General features: G+C 37.1%; 1 protein-coding gene across 1 annotated transcript in view; it reads left to right on the top strand.

The window, feature by feature from the left end:
- Positions 1-55: 55 nt before the first annotated feature.
- Positions 56-23,048, top strand: part of KCND2 (potassium voltage-gated channel subfamily D member 2) — a 470,191-nt gene continuing 447,198 nt past the window's right edge. Inside the window, exon 1 of the mRNA XM_027102094.1 lies at positions 56-2,308. Coding sequence (XP_026957895.1) covers positions 1,194-2,308 — 1,115 coding nt within the window. The 5' untranslated portion in view covers positions 56-1,193. The remainder of the gene's footprint in view (positions 2,309-23,048) is intronic.

The raw sequence follows: 23,048 nt of genomic DNA, 5'->3' as shown, positions 1-23,048 counted from the left end.
GCCCCGCAGCCCCGCAGCCCCGCACCGCGCCGCTCGGGCCCCGGCAACCGCCGCGGCGCAGTAAGTTGGCAGGAGCGAGTCCCCTCCGTTCTCGACTCCCCCGCACCTTTTGAACTTGTTGCTGCTGCTCGGCTCGCCTGCGCCTGGCTTTTGGAAGGTGAAAAGGAGGAGGGAGGCACGGAGGAATGGGGGAAGGGGGAGAAGAGCTCGCTTGAGCTTTATTTATGCTCCCTCGGCGCATCGGATTCGGCTGCTCGCGAGCTGCTTTCTCAGCTTTTCCCGTTCCGGGTGCACCGCGAGGAGAAAGTCTCCGCAACTCAGCTCCGGCGCGCACTTCGCCAGGTATGTACCGCGGCCGAGGCGCGTTGTGCGCGGAAGCAGATGTTGCTGCCGCGGCGGCAGTGGCGGCTGCCAGCTCCCGGGCTCTGTAGCTGTCACACTGCACCTGAGCTGAACTTGACAAGAGAGTAAAGGGGAGATTGGGCGAATGCTTTTGGCAGACACGGAGGGTGCTCGTAGACGTGAGGGAGGAGGATCTATATTAATGCCCTCTGGCCGCGTCCAACGCACAGCACTTCCGTCTCTGCAAATACGTCCCGAGGAGTAGAGGTGGCGACCGGACTCCCAAAGAGACGTGGGGCAGCGGCTGTGACCGAACCTCGGAAGCTACAACAACAGGTCTCCTTCTTGAGATTCCTTTGGCGGGAAGGGCCACTTGAAAAGGGAAGGTTTGAAAGAGCTGAAAAGGAAGGTGTAAGGGTTCCCTAATTCTTCAAAAGAATACCACTGAGTGTCTGTCCTTCGTCTCCTCTATCCTACACGACACACAGTCCAGATTGTGTTAAGGGAGAAATCAAAGACACCTGTTTGAAGAAATTGAGGCATCGAAAGTCACCTGTGTACTTATTTGTGCCGGGGCTAGCCTGGTCCGACTGCAGGAAGAGGTTTGATTAGGTTTTGTTGGGTGTGATTGTTAGGACATTGTATTTTCCCCCCGTTACTCCAAATACCTGTCTTTGAGGGAAACTTGCCCTCTGAGAACTGTGACTTCACCAGGAGCCCTACCTTGGAGTAAGGCTGATACCTCTGGACCAGTAGTATTTGTTTGACGGGAGGAAGTGGGTGATTGTGGCTACTTTGAGTGACCCATTGTAGAGACTTGGTTGCCCTTCTGGCCTGCACTTGAAGGAACCATGGCGGCGGGGGTAGCAGCGTGGCTGCCCTTTGCAAGGGCAGCGGCCATTGGGTGGATGCCTGTGGCCTCGGGGCCCATGCCAGCTCCCCCGAGGCAGGAGAGGAAAAGGACTCAGGATGCTCTAATTGTGCTGAATGTGAGTGGCACTCGTTTCCAGACATGGCAGGACACCCTGGAACGGTACCCAGACACTCTGCTGGGCAGTTCGGAGAGGGACTTTTTCTACCATCCAGAGACTCAGCAGTATTTTTTTGACCGTGACCCAGACATCTTCCGCCACATCCTGAATTTCTACCGCACTGGGAAACTCCACTACCCTCGCCATGAGTGCATCTCCGCTTATGATGAAGAATTAGCCTTCTTTGGCCTCATCCCAGAAATTATTGGCGACTGCTGTTATGAGGAGTACAAGGATCGCCGACGAGAGAACGCGGAGCGTCTTCAGGACGATGTTGATACCGACAACACCGGAGAGAGCGCGCTGCCCACTATGACGGCTCGGCAGAGGGTCTGGCGGGCTTTTGAGAACCCTCACACCAGCACAATGGCCCTGGTGTTCTACTATGTTACCGGCTTCTTCATTGCCGTCTCAGTCATCGCTAATGTGGTAGAAACAGTGCCCTGTGGGTCTAGCCCAGGTCACATTAAAGAACTGCCCTGTGGGGAGCGGTACGCCGTGGCCTTCTTTTGCTTGGATACAGCCTGTGTCATGATCTTCACAGTTGAGTACTTGCTTCGCCTGGCAGCAGCTCCTAGTCGTTACCGTTTTGTGCGTAGCGTCATGAGTATCATCGATGTGGTGGCCATCCTGCCTTATTACATTGGGCTGGTGATGACAGACAATGAGGATGTCAGTGGAGCCTTTGTCACACTCCGCGTCTTCCGGGTCTTCCGGATCTTTAAGTTTTCCCGCCACTCTCAAGGCCTGCGCATCCTGGGGTACACACTGAAGAGCTGTGCCTCTGAATTGGGCTTCTTGCTCTTCTCGCTCACCATGGCTATCATCATCTTCGCTACGGTTATGTTCTACGCAGAGAAGGGGTCTTCCGCTAGCAAGTTCACCAGCATCCCTGCTGCCTTCTGGTACACCATCGTCACCATGACAACACTAGGGTAGGTGCCATCAAGGGAAATGGGATGGAGGTGGTATATGTGTGTGGTGGTTGTGCACCCATTTAAGTTATATACTTACTAAGAGCAAATAATCTTTCTCTTTCTTAAATGGGTTCAGGAAAATATTATCTAAATGGTTCTGAAGAACTCTTTTGATCTATGATATGAGTATGATGTAGTGATTGAAGTATTTAGGAAGTTGCTGGCCAGTGTTGAGTATTGATGCCTGAAAGTGATAAATCCAGAAAGAAATTTAGGAATTCCTGAATATAAAGATCATCAGTATTATATGTATGAAGCCATAAAAATATAATGATAATGAAAAACACAAAATTTGTGTTCAAGTAAAGGTATGAAAATACACAGTGTATATTGAAATGCCTAGAAAGTGCTTCAGTGTATTGAACTGAAAAGTTTCCACGTATATTTGAAATATTATTTTCATGTGAATACTTCTGGCATGCATTTTCCCTCTCAGAAACATAATTCTCATTTTACAGCATTTTAAGACATAGATTATAGATATTATCAAAGGATTTTGTAATGTGTATGCACATATTCATATATATGCATTTTCATTATGGCTGATAAGTTATGCAGTGTTTTAGAATATCAGGGCTGAAACTGATCAACTCTACAAAATGCAGTGGAATGATATTTGCAACATATTTAAGTTTCTGCGTTCATAGTTTCAAATAAAGAAGCAAGTGACTCTTACCACACTTTTTTAAAGAAACTACAGATCCCATCAGGCAATGGGCGCATATTCATTAAATACACAGAGGGCAGAGCAGTATCTGATGAGATTGATGGTCACCAAGGGCTGGTTGCATTAGAGAATTTTGGGCCCCAATTTCCTTTTAGAATTCTTTTATTATTTTATTTGGTGGTAATTGTGTTTTGCCACCAAAGGGACATATTCTGAATTAATATTGTTCTTTAAAATAAAATTTAAGCTAGAATTAAGATTTTTAGATGGTTGAAGAAAGATATGACATTACTAATAATGTTAAACTGCAGAAAAGTAGCAGCATTTATATATTATATAGTAAAATCAAATGGTAAGAGCTTTTTACTTTTATGAGTTCTTAGATAAGCCAAGTAGTGATGTTAGTGCCCTTTCTTCAGCTTTATGCTGCTTTTCTTGCATGGTTAATCAGTTCAATAGGATTTGGTAATGGCTGTAAGAGAAAAAGTTATTCCCAAGGCTGCTTTTTAAATTTTGTGTTTCAGCCTAATTTAATTGCCTTCTTTAAATGACAATGTGGTTAAAGTCAACTTAATTTTATTAGACATATTGTGTTGAACAAAATTCTCATGTTGTCCTATGGCTAACTAATGGAATATTTTATATGTGAAGAATTTTGGGCGAAGTCAAGAAATTATGTTAAAGTAAAATATAATGACTTATGATTTTGATTTAGTCTCATATATTTTTGAAGGCCTACTAGTGGATTTTCAAAAATGAATCAGTGAAAATTCTATGACCTACTGCTTATATTTCCCTTTTATCCTGTTGGTAATTTTGTGACACATTTTGAAGAAGATGCAGAATACTTTAGCAGTGCAGGTGCTTAGTTGTAACCAAGAGGTTTGTGTCTTGTTGTCTTTATGTCATTTGAAGTCTTTATTAAGGACAGTTGGATAGTATAAATCACTATCAGGACTTCAAATTAGAAGTACCTATGAATAAAAAGAGGACTCTATGTTAAGAGGAAATGAAAGAAGTATTAAAAGGAAATATATTTTTAAAAATTAGGTGTCTGTGACAGTGTTTTTCATGAAGTATCAGTAAGTCATTTTAATACTATATGCCCTCTACCTGATTGAATTTAAGCATTGTTACAATGAATGTTGATGAGATGCTAATTTCATCTGGCTAGAAATTTCTATTCTAGACTTGAGAAGTTAGTATTATTTTAAAACTTGTTTTCTGAAATGACTTTCAAATTTTTATTTTATTATGAAATCTATTTTTGTTTTCAGGAAAAGATGAGGAATTGTTAACCACTGATAACAATTTTTATTATATAAATAAGACGCTTAGAAGCATCTACTTTTTGAAATGAATTAAGAAACTAAATCACAACACCTGAGTAAAATCTATGAAATGGTTTTAGTTCACGTGTTCTGAATGTTAGTATGTAAGAAAAATTAAATACACACACTTTCTCAGAACTTGGAAGTAAAATGGGAGTTACTTCTAAGACTTAAGTTCCACTATAGATGAAAATTTTAATTTTCAGGAAATTAAGGTAATTAATGATCCTGGTGTAATATAGCAGTCATGCTTTTAAGATGTAGAAATGTTGCAATCAAGATACAACCCATTTATTGGAGAATATATACGAACATTTAACAAAGCATATGCTTTATAATGTAGCAAAGTTTTCTCAAAAAATGTCTTCTGTTTCTCATCAAAATATATTTTAAATGTATTATACTTTTCTGAAAAAATAGATGAAAAAAATCCTGCCTTTTTGGTGTCTTAACTTTGGTTGCATTGTGACTCAGTAGCTTCATTTAAGAATAGAAAGTATTAACAAAAGCCATTGCTTGAATTTATTTTTTACACTGTAGTCTTATACGATGAAGTGTAAGATACAAACTTTTTGGAAAATACTCAGTAGTTGCAGCTAAAATCAATCCGTGTCTGATAGATGACCAGGAATTTCCCATTACAGTCAATGAACTCTTTTTATGTGGCTGTTATTTTTAATGGAGCTAATATTCATCAATTAATGATAATAGAAGTGAGAATGCAATCCTAGACAGTGGTGTTTGAAAGTTCCAGCTCATACAAACATTATCTACATGAAAAGAAAGGGCCAAGAATTTTGTAATTCAGGACTGGCAGAATTATCTGCTACCTCTCAGGTCATTTTAGACAATATTCAGTTGGTTTTTCGGTCTGAAGAAATGAGTGGGTCTATTGTGTATTCATCTAATCATTTTTGTACTCCTTGAAATAGCATATATATCATTATTCCATATTTTAACCATGCCCGTTACATAAGTAATTATTTAATTTGCTAGTAAAGTGAATGCTTTAAAATATAATTTGAAGTCTACCCATTTCCTATGAATTAAAGTATGAAACATCAAGAGCACAATTTTAAAAGTCAATGAAAGAATGTCAGAAAGGTTTTTTTAAAACAATGTTTAAATTGGGTGGCCCTGTATATTTCTTCCTCCATTCAGTCCTTTCTTTCTGAGCATACTTGTTGACCTGCACTGGGCCCTGATGACCCTTTTACTTCCGGCCTCCCTCTTTTCTGCAAAGTAACCTCTAGTTACTACCCTAAACTGCCTTGGGAGAATAAGAACCTGGAAGTCCTCTTTTGTCTTAATGACCTCTGGGCAGTAACATCCGGTTGTTATTTTTCATTTAGGTGGTAGTACTTAAATGGTGTCAAATTTAGGAAATTTCCAAATATTCACCCGTAATGAAAAACGATTTTACAAACATATATTTAAGTTCAGTTTACCATTGAACCTTAGGCTCATGACTTGTGAATTAGAAGAGGTACCAGGTGGCACATTAAATATTTGGGGAGCTATTATTTTAGGCAATACCTGCATTCTTGGTTTCCCTGCAAACCTGGGAAAACAAAAATTTCATTTATAGGGTACATTCATCAGAAACAAATATGGTAGAATTACAACTATGCTCCTAGAAAACTTAGTGTAGTTGTCTATTTATAAGACTATCAAAACTAAATCTATAATATTTTAATTTTGATATAGTTGGTAAATTGCTGTTTTAAGAAACAAAAAAGCAAAATACTTTTACTGTAATTTTCCTAACAATGTATGAGGAAAATTCCTCTTTTTAGAATGGCATAATTGTAGGGGGATTATATATTTATATAAAATATGTTATGTATGTCATATATGTTCTATTTCATATAACATACAAGTATGCTATATATCCCATACAATATATACACATATTAACTGTGTTGTATATGTTATATACTTTATATAGTACATGTTATAAAGTATATATTATTAAAAAGAAGAAGAAACTTTGAAATATCTTCCTTCTATTCATCACTATTCTGACTACATAGCTTTAGGGAATGTTGGGAGTGTATCTTGTGGAATCATTTATGTAGAGACTTCTGGTTTACCCAGCAATACTGAAAATGGGTGGAATTATAGTTTCTCCTGTGCCAGCACCTATGCAGGAATATTGCTAACGTGTTAATCAAATACATCTTCACGAGGTGCCGGGCTGGGGGGGCGGCAGGGGGACCAAAATTTATCTTTTGGGTGAAGAGCCATTCTATGAGTAACATCCATTTTTATTTTGGCATACTATACCACATTTTTTACAGAGTTCTTTATAGAGCATGTTAATTGATGAGAGCTGAAAATGAACTTTTAGAGAGATGTACAAAATGTGATATGTATTCCTCCTTTAGCATTACAGGGAACCAAATCTTAAGTGTCTTCATTTTGTTTTAGTCACCATTTGAATTAGAGATAATATTTGACGTGACGTATGTATTTTTTGAAAGTGTGTATTCACCCAGCTTTCTATGTCTTTTTCTATAAGCCTTTGCTTGGCTGCAAGACAGAGGTATGTCAGGAGGAGATGAGATGTGTTCTCCTGGCACGGCATCCTAGAAAAGGGACCGGTTTCTAATTTTCAGTGGGTCTGTTATGATTTTTTTTTTTCTTTTCAGGATTTCCCTTTAGAGTACAGATAGACTTGATCTTATATATATTTTATTTGTATAATTACTTCATTTAATTCTGATGTCATGTATTTGTCTAAACTTTTCTCCCAATTATACTCATCTTTGAAAACGAGTTCATGAAGTTCAAATTTCTTATTCCCTAATTTCTGAATTCCTGGTGGAAGGAAACTTAGCTGTTGTCTATTTAAAATCTGTCATTTTACACATACACAATTGTTTTTGGCCTGCCCATAGTTACACAATTAAATATCAGTAGTGCTTTTTGAAATTTCAATTTTCTACTCTTTTTTTTCCCCTGAAGACCTTAAAACATTATCTAGAAATGTGCAGTACTAATTAGCTGGGGGTTACTGCAGATGCTCAGGGATAAGAAAGGAATAAGTATGTTCTTTATTCTATTATTTTAATGCATTTCTCTCCTAGTTCTACTCTCTGTGACTCACTCTTTCCACATCCCTCAGTATCACTGCTAGCTCTGCATTTATTCATACAGTACTGGAGTTTATCATGAGGTGCCCAGTTGATATAACGCAACCCTGTGTTTCTCATCTGGTGAACTCTTAGGTCATTTGGGGGAAAACTACTTAATGGTGAAATTTTACCTGGCCTGATGGAGAAGAAAATAAATCAGTTACTTTGTCTGAATTATCTATACAGGAGTTGGCCTGTAGATTGTTAAAAACTGTACAATTTAACTTCTCTTTCATTGAAAGAAGGGGAAAGGTGAAAAGAACTTTCCCTGAAAAGGAGGTATGATTCTTCCTGCAGAGCTGTAAAAATGATTTCACTCTTTTATTTCCCTACTCTCCATGTGTCTTATATTGTTTTCCGAGCATGAGCATATATATAGAAATAGGCATTGTTCTCCCACTAACTTCAGCAGATAGATTTGACGGTGTGAGTTATGATCTGGTATTGAAAAGAAACCCAGGGTGAAACACCTTCTCTACACATTTCTGTGTACATTTGCATATCTCCTTGCATTAGTAGATTCCACTGGATTTTTTTGCCCTTTAATTTTCTCCTTTGAGAGCCAGTCTTTACACTGACCTTCTCCATGAAGCCTTCTCAACCTCCCAAGCCTACATCTTCTATAGTTGGAATTACACTTGACATTAGTAAGTGCTATTTTTTTATATAATTTATGGTTTTACTTCTTGCCTGCCTAACTACATGGAAAGGCTTTTGAGGTTTGGGTCTATACCTTTTGGAGACTTATTACCTGGTTACTGTGTTGCTGGTCATGCTGTGAGATGATACATGCACACCATGGAGAGCTCCTTAGCCATGGACCAGTGCCATCTCAACATTAGCAAGAATCGACTAATCTAATCACATGCTTTGTTCAATGTTAACAAATTTCAAGTTTTTTTTTTATTTGAACACTTTGTCTTTGAATGCACTACAATCCATCCTTTTTATTTTTCTCTTTTAACTAGGGAGGGCTGTAACTCATTCTTCTCTGCAAAGGTTAGAATTAATGGCTGTCGATGGCTATTTCCTTAATCAGTTTGCTTTCTGGTGAAGGCTGGGTAGATTGCAGGTGCCTCTGGGAAGCATATGGAGATATGTTATAATGTAAGTGAATCTGCACAGAAATGTACTGCCTTCTCTTTCAAGTTCAGTCCCCTATCTAAATACGAGTAGCCCAAGTGACACGTGGGTCAAAAAGGTACCTGGGTGACAGTCACTAGAAAGGTGTTCTCTTTCTTACCCAGTAAACACAAATTGGCACTTTTTTCCTTTATTCAGGTGCACTCATTTCTGCATAGAATGGAATTGTTTAAAAATAGAGAACTGTTGTCTGTAAATGACACATGAGATAAATGTATTCTCTGTTCAGGAAGAAGTTTTCATTCTAAGCGATTAAAAGGCAGTTTTACAAAATGTAAATATACATGTAGATACATATCCTGGCATGGTGCAATCCATTTTGCATTGGAAGTTTTGACAAGTCTGTTATGTAAAGAAGATCATAATCATAAAAAGTGTGCGGAGAATAAGTGAGTTATCAGAAGTTAATAATGAGAAAAAATAATGTAAAAGAGTAGGAAGACAGTTGAAATAATGTCAAATAGAATGGGAAGGTTTTGTTCTAAAAGTAAAAGGTCTTGTCTTTTTTGCTCTTATGTGGGCCTGATTCTTCCATCTTCCTCACTTTCCTCACTTTTAAAAATACCAGTAATAGTGCTTTGGGAAACCCAAAGTCTCACCAGTAACTTATCCTCTTAGGAAATCAAAATGTGACTCATAGTGTTCAATTCCATTTAACAGACTTTGGTTGATCATTTACTGCCTGTCATTGACCATGGCAGTAAGCATAACTGCTAACTTCCAGACCTTAAGAACTGTGTATTCTAGTAGGAGAGGCAGAAAGTGAACACAGATATATAATTCCAGGCAGTGGTGGGTGCTATTAATAAAGTAAATCAGGGTAAGAAGTGTGCTGTTTTGTATAGGGGACAGACAAAGCCTTTCCTAGGGGAATATCTGAGCTGATGGCTTTCTGAAGGGATGAAGGGAGTCCTGTGAATATCTGGATGAAGAGTTTAGAAGAAGAGAGAAAAGTACCAAGACCACAAGGTGTATTCTCCCTAAGGCCACTGTAATTGAAGTAAAGCAGGGGAGGGGCTTCGTAGCAAATACTGTCTGAAAGGTTGTTGGGATGAGATGATGTAGGACATTGTGGACCACAACAAAGATCTTTGGTTTCATTTGAGACATAATAGACATTAGAGAGTTGTGAGCATGGTAGGGATGGGATATCGTTTCTATATTACAAGATTCATTTGTAGAGTTGAGAAAATTCTGGGTGATGTTTCTTAGTGTGGATGGAAAGGCCATCAGAATTAGGACCACCTGGGACACTTGCAAAAATATAGACCCTTAGCAGCCACCTAAAACAACTGAAGTAATGTCTGGAGGTGGGAACCATGACAACTGCATTTTCACTTCTCTCATAAAATTTTAAGAACCAGTGATTCTTAAAATTTCCAGTGATCTGGAAGATTGTATGTTGAGGATAGCTCTGATATTCTAATCTGGGAATATTTTGATCTTGAGCTAGTAATCTTTTGAAAGGAGGTTAAAATACACTGTTTAAAACAATGACTCTTTGATCCATGGGTGAATTGAAGTGCATTTCTAATATGCAAGTGGGTTTAATTTCTATATAATTTTGTAATTTGTCTGTAAATAAGGGAACACTGAAAAATGACACTTTGGTACTTGTTTGTTTATTGTACTGGCCTCCTATGGCAAGTACTTGACATCCCTTAGGCATTATATACATATTCCACCTTTCTCTCTTAAGAGAAAACTAACTTTTCATTGGTCTGAAGAGCTTTATTCCATTTCCTTGATAACAGATAGTTGGCATATAGTCGTGAGTATGCAAAGTTCATCATACAGTCTCATGTGAATTATTTTCATCTTTTGTCCTTAATTATTTGTCATTCCTTCTGGCTGGGATTTGGGCTGTGGAATTTGCATTGAGAGAGACCTGTGAGGGACAATAAAAACTAGAGCTGGAGATGAAAAAAAACCAAAACCAAAACAACGATCTAGACGAAGTAGCAAAAGTGCTAGTTTTTCATATTACCTAATGAATATATATGTAGGAAGATAGATAGAAATTGAATAATCTTCAGTGTAGGTGATAAATGGATTCTTTTTTGCAAAAGCCCCATCTTATCTTGTGCCAAGGAACAAGGTGATGTGGATAATGGACATTAGTACTACTCTTCTGCAGAGCAACTAGAATAAAGACGATACAACTGCTTCCTTTCGGGAGTTGGGGATTGTGAGCTTTTAAACTTACTGATTTCCTAAACTGTCAGGCATGGGTGGGCTGAGCTTTCCTCAGTGGGGGCAGAAGCTAACTGGCCAACTGATCATAATGAACATAAGGAATATGGAGTCTTAGATCGGGGTCTGTGAGTTAGGGAAAAGCTTATGAGAAGCCAAGACAGCACCCAGTGTAAAGTCAATCTAAATCTCATGAGACCAGAATTTTCTTAGAGTATATTTTTTTCTCTTTTTCCTCTTTTTTTTTCTTCTATACAAGCAGAAAATTGATTCAAAAGGATTTACTTTTCAAAGAGGATAATTTTTAATCACATGTCAGGGATTTCAACTGTGGAGGACCTAAATATAGAAAACAAATTACTAGTGCATTCTTAGATTATAATTGAGCATAAGGGAAGTTTTGTGTAAAAATCCACAGAATGGCTGATTTGATGTTGAGCTTTTTAATTGGCTTTTCATGGCTGCTAGCCTGTCCAAAATGACTTCATAGTCTTTCCTGGTAAATATAGGGAAGTATGTAATGAACGTTTTCCCGTGAGGTCTAGGTGCAAAGAGAAGGGTCTTGGGAAAGGTTGATTGAAGATTCCTATGGCCAGGAATTGAAATTCACTTCCTGCCTTGAAGGATGCTGTCTGATTAGCTGTGGCTACAGGATTTCTGGTTATTAACTTTGGTAAAAGTAGGAAACTTTTGGTCAAAAGTTATGATTCAGTCATAAAAGTCCTGATAAATGTAATCTCATGGAAACTTAAATGTCTCTTAGTGTCAAGATCAAGAGACCTGCCATGACATTTCGAAATCTTGGTTTGAAGTGAGATTAGTTAGATGATGCAGGTTTATTCCAAGTCAGATAAATAGGAAAGACAGTTTTATCAACCCTCTGTAATGCCACTTTTGCTGAACAAAATATATTTGGGGAGAGAGAAAAAGGGAAGGAGGGAAGGAGAGGGAGGGAGAATATGAATGAATGAATGAATGTGTATGTGTGTAAGGAGATAATCTGACTTACAATAGGGCAAGGAAGAGTCTAGATTTATTGGGCCCATACTTTCTGGCAGGCACCACCTCCATAGACATAGCAGTGATATTTTTTCATACCATGCATGGGCTGTCCTTGCTTTGCCACATTTTCATTCCCATTGTCAAGAATGATCAATGAAAATAAGTTAAATAATTATTCAATAAAATGGGAGCAAACCAAAATACGGCCTCTCCTTCAGAAACATGTTTTAGTTCACACAGCTAGAACTGTTATTTAAAAAAATCAAGCAAATTCTTTTAGTTAAAATAGGAAGCTGTAACCAAAAACAATAGAACATGTTTGAGAAACAAGTCTGAATTTGGATATGAAGTTCTTCTAGGAGAATATCAGAGAATATTCAACAGAAATTCATGATCCTGATCAGGTACCCCAGTAAAAGAATCTTAGGCTTCTACCAAAGATTGGAGCCAGACAGAAACATCAGACAAATACCACTCGCACCGTGCTTCAAAGTTCTGACCTGCTACTGAAATCTGCAATATTTAAAAAAATGGATTTAAAAATTTTAATCCAGAATATATTTTAATTGGGTCTATAATTTTTGTTCACTTTTATTTTAGTTGATTTAGAAGAATCTTTTATTGAAGAGCTACACATGCAATTTATTTTTAATAATTTGTTTCTGAGCTCATATTGTATTTCTGTTCATTTGCAGTATCCCTAGGAACCAATTAAGAAAAACAATCCCTGGATCAAAAATGATCTACCTGTAGCCTTGTTGTGTTTAAGGTGCCTCAATATGCCTGCTGACAAAAGTTCTCTCTTCAGAGAACCTCAGACTTTAGTTGAAATCTCTCCTGCAGGTTTTATAACAATGCCTAGAACATTGCTTTGTGGATCATGGATGCTTAATAAAGATTTTTTTTTTCCTTTTTACTGGAGAGTTAAGTGTCCAACCCACTTTAGGTACTTATATCACTCATAATACTTTGTAGCTACTTCTCTCTCAGCTACACACATTCTCTGACACACAAATATCTGCATACAGAAATAAAATTCCCGCAGATGCAAAGTCTTCAGCTCAACGTACATTAAAAAATTACACATGAAATAAATGTCTAGAGTTTTGACATGCTGATTTTATTCCTCTGTAAAACTGTTCTCAAAATCCTTATTCACTTTCCTTAACCTTGTAAAGAAATCCTCTACATTTCTGTATTATTTCTCTCATCTCTGTGCTGTTGGCTCATAGCTATACATATCTATCCTGGGCCATTGTTCTGAGCTTCAACAAAAATTTCCAGATTTATGTCATCAGGAAATATTATGGCCTTGGCTTTTATAGACAATCAGCGTAAGAAATGGCCATTTAGAGAATATTTCCAAATCTAATGCAAAACCATTAGACATAGACTATTGTCTAGCTAGCACGTTACTCACTATCCCGTGTACTAAGAGCTATGGAAGTGTATATGTATTTTTTTTCCTTGTATGCTAACTCCATTAGAATTTAGAAGTTTCCTGTGTGACTGGTGAGAAGAATTTTCAGGCATGTCTAGGGTCACCAGTAATGGATGGCATGGCCAATTAGTGATGTCAGCCATGGTGGGGCATAGAGGAGGCTTTTGTTACCTGGCATAAGCAGCCTCAGTGGCAGAAAAATGCAGAGTGTATTCTGGGCACAGTGCATAGATTCCTTTGGCATTCAAATATCTGTCGAATGTTGACTGAACAAAAATCTGGAATTACTTGTCACGTTTTAAATCTTAATAAATTCTGCTCTGAATTAATTTGAAAGTAATTATTGTCACACAAATAATAATACCTTCACTTATAAGTTATATTTGTTCTCATATGTGTATGTTTTACTTTTCTCATGTGTTTTGACCCTCATAAGTGATCAATAAATATCCTTGGAATAAATGAAAGTAAATTAAAAATGTCTTTCTGAATACAAAAAAATTCAATTCATATTTGTGAAATTAGAGAAACAGTTCTAGCAGGAGGATGGAATAGAGATTGAATTAGATGACATTTGAATCTTGTTTTATGGTCTTAACACTTGAGCACCCTAAATAATCTGTGATACATGACATATGACTTTACCTCTCTATAACATTGTTCTCTGTAACTGTCTCTCACCATCACCTTAGAATTGGTATTTATTAATAATCTATGAAATTGATGTACATCAGGTGTTGCATTCAGTTGAACATGCTGGAACATTACTGTTTAACAGAAAAAAATATGATGCCCAGAAAAACAGAAAAATAAATGCACGGTCATATGCAAAACCTAACAAATAAACATAGAATCCAGATTTCATTTAACTCAATTTATTGACTATCCCTATGTGCCAGACAATATATGCTTGGCACTATGAAGAAAAGATATAAGTATGAAAGAATAATTTCTATGCAGAACTGGAATTTTAAATCCTGGCTCTTCTCACTGGCTGACTCTACAGAGCCTGGATGCAGTTTAAAGATATATTTGTGTTTGCACTGTATAAGATGTGTGAAGAACTTTTTAACGCTCTGAAATGAGTGATTGTTTGCCTGGGTTGGAAAGAACAAGAGTCAATCATCAATTCTTGTAGTCAAGTTAGAGACTGTGGAGCAAATGAAATTACAAGGATATTTGAACAGGGTTATTCTCCTATCGGGGCCTCCTTTCCTCCTTTGAGGCCTGTCCTAGTAAATAGGAAAGAATGGCTAGGATGCATGTGAGCTAACTTTTGAGTTCTGTAGCTGTTGGTTTTCTCTTAATTTTTTTGTGGGTAAAATATAATTGGTATTTGCTTTTTTCCAAATGGTTTAAGAGTGCCTATATCCATTGTAGTTTCAAATGATTCAAAACATCAATTTATAAATAGTTTAGTATTACCATTGAAAATACTATAATATTTGCTCTTTAATATAAATGTGTTGATTCAGAGATAAGTACACTGAAATATATTAAGTCTTTACGTGTTCTATATTTTGAAAGACCCATTTCTATAATAAGAAAGCAATTAATTTAAATATTACCTCTCAATTTTCTTAGTGCTTTTGCTTCCTTTGTTCTAATTAACTTTTACTTATTTGCAGCGATATCCAAATCCCATTTGATTTCATGTTATTTGCTTAAGCCATCATACTCCATGAGACTTACATAAATTCAGTAACATGTTCATAGATACAGACATTTAAGTGAGATTTTTCAAACAGTAGTTCTTTATATTCTTAGAATCATAGAATCTTGAAACTAAAAACTTCTTGTAGATCACCTGGCTCAAACTTCTACCAGTTGAAAGCCCCTCTTTCTAATGTATTCTCTATATTTATATGGCCTTCTATGAACTTTTCTGAATAATCTGTGTAATTGGAAGTTTAAGGCAGCACAACTCACGTTTTTATCAAGTTTTAAAACGTTGAGCTGACATGGAACACTTTTCTCTATCACTGGTTTATCCAGATTAGGTTTTAGCGACAGAACAGAATGTTTTCTTTTTCACATCTTTTCCAGGGCTGTACTTGAAGAGAGATATCATGGCCCTCCTTAGGCTTTTCTCTGCTAGGGTGACTTTCTTAAGTCATTCAAACTTTGTCATGTAGTGTGATTTCTGGACTCCCCTCATTGCCTTGATCTCAGATATCTGAAGTTGATCTGACTGGAAGAAAGTACATTGAGGTCATGACCTACAGTGACACTAATACTGTGTATCTCTGAATAGGGCCTAAATGCAATGACTTCTACCGATCTTGCGGTAAAATAACAGGTCTTTTATTTTTACTTGAAGTGCTATAAAACCTTTCTTTCTTCTCTTTCCTTATACTGTTTACTACTTGAGCATAAATTCTATCAGATTTTTAAAATCCTTGCGAAATTTCATTCTGTGAGCTAATAAAAGTGCATTGTTTGAATGTTAACCTAGCTACATGGCTCAGATTTCTCCATGCATCTGTTTAATTGTATTATAAAAATGAAACAGAACACACAATAGACAATGTTCTTCTGGAAAAGCTATGTAGGAGTCCTTCTCATCAATGGAAGTGTTTATCCATATCATTGTAGCTGAAAGCATCTACCCAGTGCAAACAGACATTTAAAATCCAGTAGGGAAGGGAGAAGAGAAGGAGAGAGTATATTAAAAATCCTAATTGAATTGTTCTAGCACCCACAGGCTAGTCTGGTTCTGTTTGACCAGAGGCTGAGGTTCATTCAGGTTTCTGATGATTTTTCCCATCACTCCCTAGGAAGATCATTAATAATGAGCCTATTAAGATAACTGGGATGGAGAGAGGAAAAGGGTCAGACATGCAGCTTTCCTGTTCCTCCTTTTTTGATCAGATTAATTCCATGACATAAAAAATGGAGATGATGATGATCATGGTCATCATCATCATTATAACAGGAGCTCTCATTTAATGAGTATTTACCCTGGGTCAGGCACTACACTAAGCTCTGCTTTACATACATTGTTTCTTATAACATGTGATTCTGCAATATAGGCTTTGCTTTTATTTCACAGGTAAACAAAATGTGACTTAGAAAGAATTGATTAGTTCTGTCTCCAAAACATGTACACTATCCTCAGAAACACGTAAGTCTAGAAATTATTTATATTTGTCAAGTAACTAGTAGTAGGACTGTAAACTGCTTTTCTAGAGGTAGAAATGCTGTAGAAAAAGGCTTGGTTCAAAGTGTGTCAAGACCAGCAATGACAAAACTAGATTTCCTGCTCTTGAAGTGTATTTAGAAAGACTATTATAATAGACTGTTCTAGCATGTGTTGTTTGTGATTTGCACCGTTCCTAATTGAAGTCATTCAAGACGAAACCTAATCCTTAACATAGTCATTCTAAAATAGTTTAGTGAAAAGGTGGGCAGGTTGTGGAGCCTTGTTTATTTTATATTATTGCAGAGGGAAAAAGAACCTCTAGGATGTTTTCTAACATCTTCTGTTTGAAGTTATCCAAGCATCTTTGAAATGATACATGACTGGATAAAATACACATTCAGTACAGCAGAGAGGATTGATTGTGTCACTACTTTAGAAATAGACTTTATATTGGCTACAAGAAGTTAGTTGTAGGGGCTTCCCTTCCCTGGTGGTGCAGTGGTTGAGAGTCCGCCTGCCGATGCAGGGAACACGGGTTCATGCCCCGGTCCGGGAAGATCCCACATGCCGCGGAGCGGCTGGGCCCGTGAGCCATGGCCGCTGAGCCTGCGCATACGGAGCCTGTGCCCCGCAACGGGAGAGGCCACAACAGTGAGAGGCCCGTGTACGGCAAAAAAAAAAAAAAAAAGTTAGTTGTAGACTTTCATCTGACTTGCTTATTAGTATGTCAGTGGTAATGAACATATATTAAGTCAGAAAATGATGCCAGCTTACACTTGATAAATGGACAAACAATATTTTCAACAATCTTAATAATCTCTTTGTTTCTTCCTGGAAGTAACTTATTACGTTATCTCTGATTTATAAAATCACTAGATTATTAGTGCCTTAAAAAATAAACAGGTATGATTACAAAGTAAATATTTATAAAGACATTTTCATGTAACTTAAAATTTAGAGACAACATACATTCAGGTTATAATGAGCATCTTAGAATGGTTTCATAGTTTACTAAAAATTAATTAGGACTTGACTGAAAGCCATTCCTATGATGAAAAATTTCTAAAAATCATTAATGTGGTGAGGATTTCCAAGGAAACTATGCTTGTTAGGTAAACACTATGGCCTGTTATGGTGCATTTAACTTCTCTACATTTCTATTACGTATATTGTAGCTATGTACATAGATATGTACACGTACATACATACAGAATATATTTGAGAGGCATCTATGTTTATTTATCTTGTACTTTCTCTCTTGTATTAAAAACTTTTAGAGGTCAGGAACTGTATCTAACTTAATTTGATCTAACACTCTGGGCATTGAATACATTATTTTGCTGATTTTTATGTTGGTTTTGATTAAAATATGCAGTATACTGTTTATAAAGGGAAATTATCTCAGCTTGGAGATAATGATTTTCAATATGTAGCACTAAGAATTCATATTGAAAACAAGGAAGCAAACTCAATAAAACATCAGTTTAGTTCAGCTTTGGTTGCAAGAATATTAAAATGTTCTGTTTCAGTAGCTATTAGAAAATATCAAGATTCTATTCTTTCATTTATTCAGAAAATATTTGCATTCCTACTCTGGGCATGCTCTTGCTAAGTGTTAGGGATACAAAGATGAATGAGGCATAGTTTCTGCCTTGAAGGCATGTGCCACAGTGTAGTCTCTCTCTCTCACAATACACACACACACACACACACACACACACACTTACACACACATGCACATTACAATGTGAAGGGTACAGTAATAAAGTTATGCCAGGGAATTATAGGAGCCTTGGAGAGGGACACCTAATCTAGCTGGGAGTCTCATAGAGGGCTTGCTGATAGTGAGTCTTGAATGAACTACTTAAGGATGAGTATGGGCTCTTAAAAGAAATGAGGATGGAGGGAATAACAAAAGCAAAGGTCTAAGTAGGGTATTTTAGCAATAATACGAATATTAGATATTATGTGTTAGTATTTACTATGTATTAGTAATTGTGCTAATGGTTTTACATGGATCCTCTAGTTTTTGTCGTACTATAACTTTATAGAAATTTGCAATTTCTATCAATATTTTGCAGATGAGTTAGTACAAACTCAAGAATCCAAATATGGGCAAGTTAGGATTCAAGTGCAGGCATCCTGACTCCAAAATCCCTGCTAGCAAGCACCTTTATACAGCCTTGACTTTTGGGTTGGGATACTCTCAATGCTTTAGAGTGGCTATAAGCTGCTCCCCAAAGAAGGATTCACAACAATTGGGCTGGACTCCCTACCGTGAGAGTTCATGGAAATTTTTGAGGTAAACACTGAATACTCAAGTATAACCTAAAACAATTGGACTTCTTTTTCATGTGCAGTACTAAAGACTTAATTCTGTTTTTCACACATTGAAAAGGTTGGCATAACTCTTCTAGTGCTGGAGAATTTACCTGTAGTCATTCAGTATTCTTTTGACAGGTCAGGATTGCATTCGTTTACAGTATCAAGAAGTGTAAGTGTTGCATCTGAAGTTGACATGTCTTCCAATTCCTGAAAGCTGTTTTCAAAACAGACTGTTTTGTTCCAACTGACGTGTTTGAGGTCATGCTTCAAATGTGGTGACTTGTCCCACAACATTTTCAAAAAGTTTCAAAGTGCTGGATCTCATCAAGTTTAATTCCTAGGACCATGGAGAAAGGAAATCTCTATTTCAGTTTAATCTCTTAAAAGTGGATTCCTGATTTCAGATAATTTTTCTGAGAAACACTTCATCCTAATGACTAGCTCCATATTATCCTTCACTTTTAGAAAGGCAGAACTGAATATGTGCCTATAGTGTGATCATACGGGAATATTGATTATTTTTTTGAAAAAGCCTCTTTTAGTCCATAGTGAAGTAGTCTAAGAGTGAATTCTTTATAGTCATCCTAATTATCTGGGTGATGCTCATCATATAAATTTGGAAGAATACTTTAAATGCGATACTGTACTATACATAGTTACTGAGAGAAGCAGTGTTCCAATACTTAGAGAAATGAAGAATCAAACATTTGAAGTAGTCTTTGGATCTTCTGGCTAGGTCAGAAGAAACCAGAGCCAGAGCTGGAAAAGAGACATCATTACAAAGAGCCAGCTGGGCTTCCCTGGTGGCGCAGTAGTTGAGAGTCCGCCTGCCGATGCAGGGGACACGGGTTCGTGCCCCGGTCCGGGAAGATCCCGCATACCGCAGAGCGGCTGGGCCTGCGCGTCCGGAGCCTGTGCTCCTCAACGGGAGAGGCCGCAGCGGTGAGAGGCGCGCGTACCGCAAAACAAAACAAAACAAACAAACAAAAAAAGAGCCAAGAAAGAACAATTAGAGTTCCCAAACACTAAACCTTCCATCCAGTTAGCAATTATTTTCTAAGAATTGTTTAAGCTATTGGTTTTTAAAGAATTATAACTTTGGTATGATAAGGAGACTGATTCCATTGTTTTTTATTAGTTGAACACTCTTACTTGACATTTATATTTCCATGATGCCTCTTTTAAATCAGATTATTTTTAAATAGCTTCTCTGCATTAATCTTATTTTTCAGAAACTCTATTTTTTTTAAACATTTCTAGTCATGGCTATTTTATGAATAGCTATCATTTCCCATGGTGTTTCAAGCCTCCTGGTCTCTAACTGAAATCTTTTGGACATTTTTCTTTTTGTATTTTCTAAATTTGTTCTGTTGAGTAAACATTTTTAAATTAATACTCCTTCAAAGTGTGTTGATACACGAAAATCTAGTTCAGTGTTATCCAGTAGAACTTTCTGTGATGGTGGAAATGTTCTATGTCTTTTTTATTCAAAAGAGTAGCCACTAGCCAAGTGTGTCTGTTGAGCACATGCAATGTGGCTAGGGTGACTGAGGAATTGCATTTTTAATATTATTTAATATTAATTATTTAAAATTTAATAAGTCACACGTGGCTAGTAGCTACCTTGTCATGTAGAGCAATTCTAGTTACTATATTTTAAGTGTGTGGCTAGTAAACTTTTGTATTACTAAAGATGTATAATTGAGGTATTAATTTAGAAAGGCAAGCACATCGTAAAAACGTCTCTATACACAGGTATCCCAGGCTTCTACAAGGACTGTCTTCTCCCTAGGTAATTTTATCGTAAAATTAGAACAATCACCAAAAATGGGAAACTCATTTAACTAGGGCACCTCGACCATGCTACTGTGCTACGATGTTGTTGAAAACAAAAATAAGTCTTCACATTGAGAACAACTGGAAATATGAACTATACCAGTCCACTGACTAAAATTTTCTGGCCGGGGCTTCCCTGGTGGCGCAGTGGTTGAGAGTCCGCCTGCCGATGCAGGGGACGCGGGTTCGTGCCCCGGTCGGGGAAGATCCCACACATGCCGCGGAGCGGCTGGGCCCGTGAGCCATGGCCGCTGGGCCTGCGCGTCTGGAGCCTGTGCTCCACAACGGGAGAGGCCACAACAGTGAGAGGCCCGCATACCGCAAAAAGAGAAGGAAAAACAAAAAAAAACCCAAAAAAACCAAAAACTTCCTGGCCACTGATACTTTTCAGTCTAGCTATTTAGTGATTGATGAGTTCGTGATTTTAAATTGAATACTCAGTGTGATTCAGATGATGGATGATTGAGAGTACTTCCTTATCCAGCCATACATTTCTGGTGCTCCTGCTAATAAACTCTAAAAATAAGTGTAGAGAACCAGCACAAAAAAGTTTTCTGAGAGAAGGATGTTGATTTAAGCATTTCTTTTCATTTCTGCTTTGATGAATTCAAAACAATATATGTCAGAGCAAAGTAGGGAATGTTTCTAAAGCCTAATCTTGGAGAAAACACACAGAGGATTAAGATCCATTTTTATTCAGCTCATGCACAGTAATAATAATTGAGCACTGCTATTAGAAAGTATAGCTCTTAAGCTATGTCCAATAGGGCTACTGGCTCTTGATCCAAGTAAAAGGGTTGAGGACAGATTCGCTGGTTAATGCAACATATATCGTTTAGCCTTACTTGTTATTACTGTTTGGTTCTGTTTCATCTCGTTTTCTTAGTAATACTTTGTACTGTCAGTAAAAGAAATAGGCAAATGCCATTCATAAACAAAAGTAAATAAATGAGTTACAATCAGTGAGTTAAGAGTTTCATAAGGAGATTGTCATAGCTTTTATACTTTTGTCCTTGTGTGTGTGTGTGTGTGAGAGAGAGAGAGAGAGAGAAAGAGAAACTTGCATGAGAAAATTCTCCTGGATATCTGAGGTTTTCACTATCTTGTTATTTTATTAATATTCACTCATTTTTAAACACTACACTTAATGTAGTTTAGACTTAGATTTAGCTATGAGTAACAGAAAACCTGAAATTAAAATGGCTTAAACAAGAGAGACATTTCTTTATTTCTTAAATAAATGAAGTCAGTATTCCAGAGCTGTTTTGGCCATTTCTTCATCAGAGACACAGGCTTCTTTTATCAGGTTCTCTACCAAGTTCAACACATGGCTTCTACCTTAGGGTCAAGGTGGTTAATTGAGTTCTAGTTATCACATCTGCATTCCATATAGTAAGAAGAAGAAAAGGAAAAAAAGCGGGCAAAGTCTTTATATTAGATGTCTTTCGAGAGATTTCTTAGTAGTTTCCATAGGCAATTCCAGGCCTGATATGACCACGTCTCCCTGTGAGGTAGCTCATCCAGGGGTTTTTGACAGAAGAGATGAAACATTTAGGTTCCAGTAGTAAGATTTCCTTTTGAAGATTAATGCTGAAGTATTGACAGGCAGTAGATGACTTTCCTGCCTTATTGTAGAAATAGACAATTATTTTGGCACATACTAGAACTATGATACATTCAAAGCTCTGCAAATGAAAATCCAGAACTGGTTCTCTGTTGCAGCAAAGTTGGCATTAAGGAAGATCCACAGTAAAAGGGGTTGGTCCCGTTGAGGGAAACATTAGCGGTCCCAGGCCCTAATAAAGATATACTTGATAAGTGACAAACTTCTTTTAGAACAGTTTGGAAAAGATTCACTTCACTAGATTGAATTAACTTAGAATGGACTAATTCATGTTAGTAGGACATTTATGATTTTATAATTCCATTGTATTTTGTCCAGAAAATAAGAGGCAAGTGATAAAACTCATAATGAACTCCTCACAACCAACAAGTATAATAACTAAATGGTGTTTCCACAACAAGGAATCATAAATTCGTATAATGTCCTTGAGTACTGGATTTGCATTCTGATGCTGAATCATATTGTTTATCTTTAAAATATATAATGAACATGGATATTACTCAGGTAAAAAAACACTGAGTGGTGAACATATGCTAAGATTATATTTTCTTTTTGATTAAGTTATTTGTATAGTGACTGATGCATTGTGAAATATTCTCACAAATTTAACAAAACAGATTAATTATGGTTAAATGAAACTCTTCATTATCATCCAGGAACTTAACAGCTAAGAACTGTTCTCCCCCATATACTCCAAGTTCACTAAGCTTCCGATATCCACAAGTGAACTTCACATTAGGCACAGTTTCTATGGCCATTACTTTTTGAGGGTCCATGAGAATGGTTTACTTACTTTTAAAGTAACAGGAAAAAATGAACTTTTAGGTAAAAATATTTTAATATTTAATATTAATGTA

This window comes from Aethalodelphis obliquidens, unplaced genomic scaffold, assembly GCF_003676395.1.
Source record: "Aethalodelphis obliquidens isolate GAN/ISIS:26980383/991018 unplaced genomic scaffold, ASM367639v1 scaffold5, whole genome shotgun sequence".
Taxonomy (NCBI): domain Eukaryota; kingdom Metazoa; phylum Chordata; class Mammalia; order Artiodactyla; family Delphinidae; genus Aethalodelphis; species Aethalodelphis obliquidens.
Note: the sequence above shows the minus strand (reverse complement) of the source record. Positions and strands in the feature narration are given on the sequence as shown.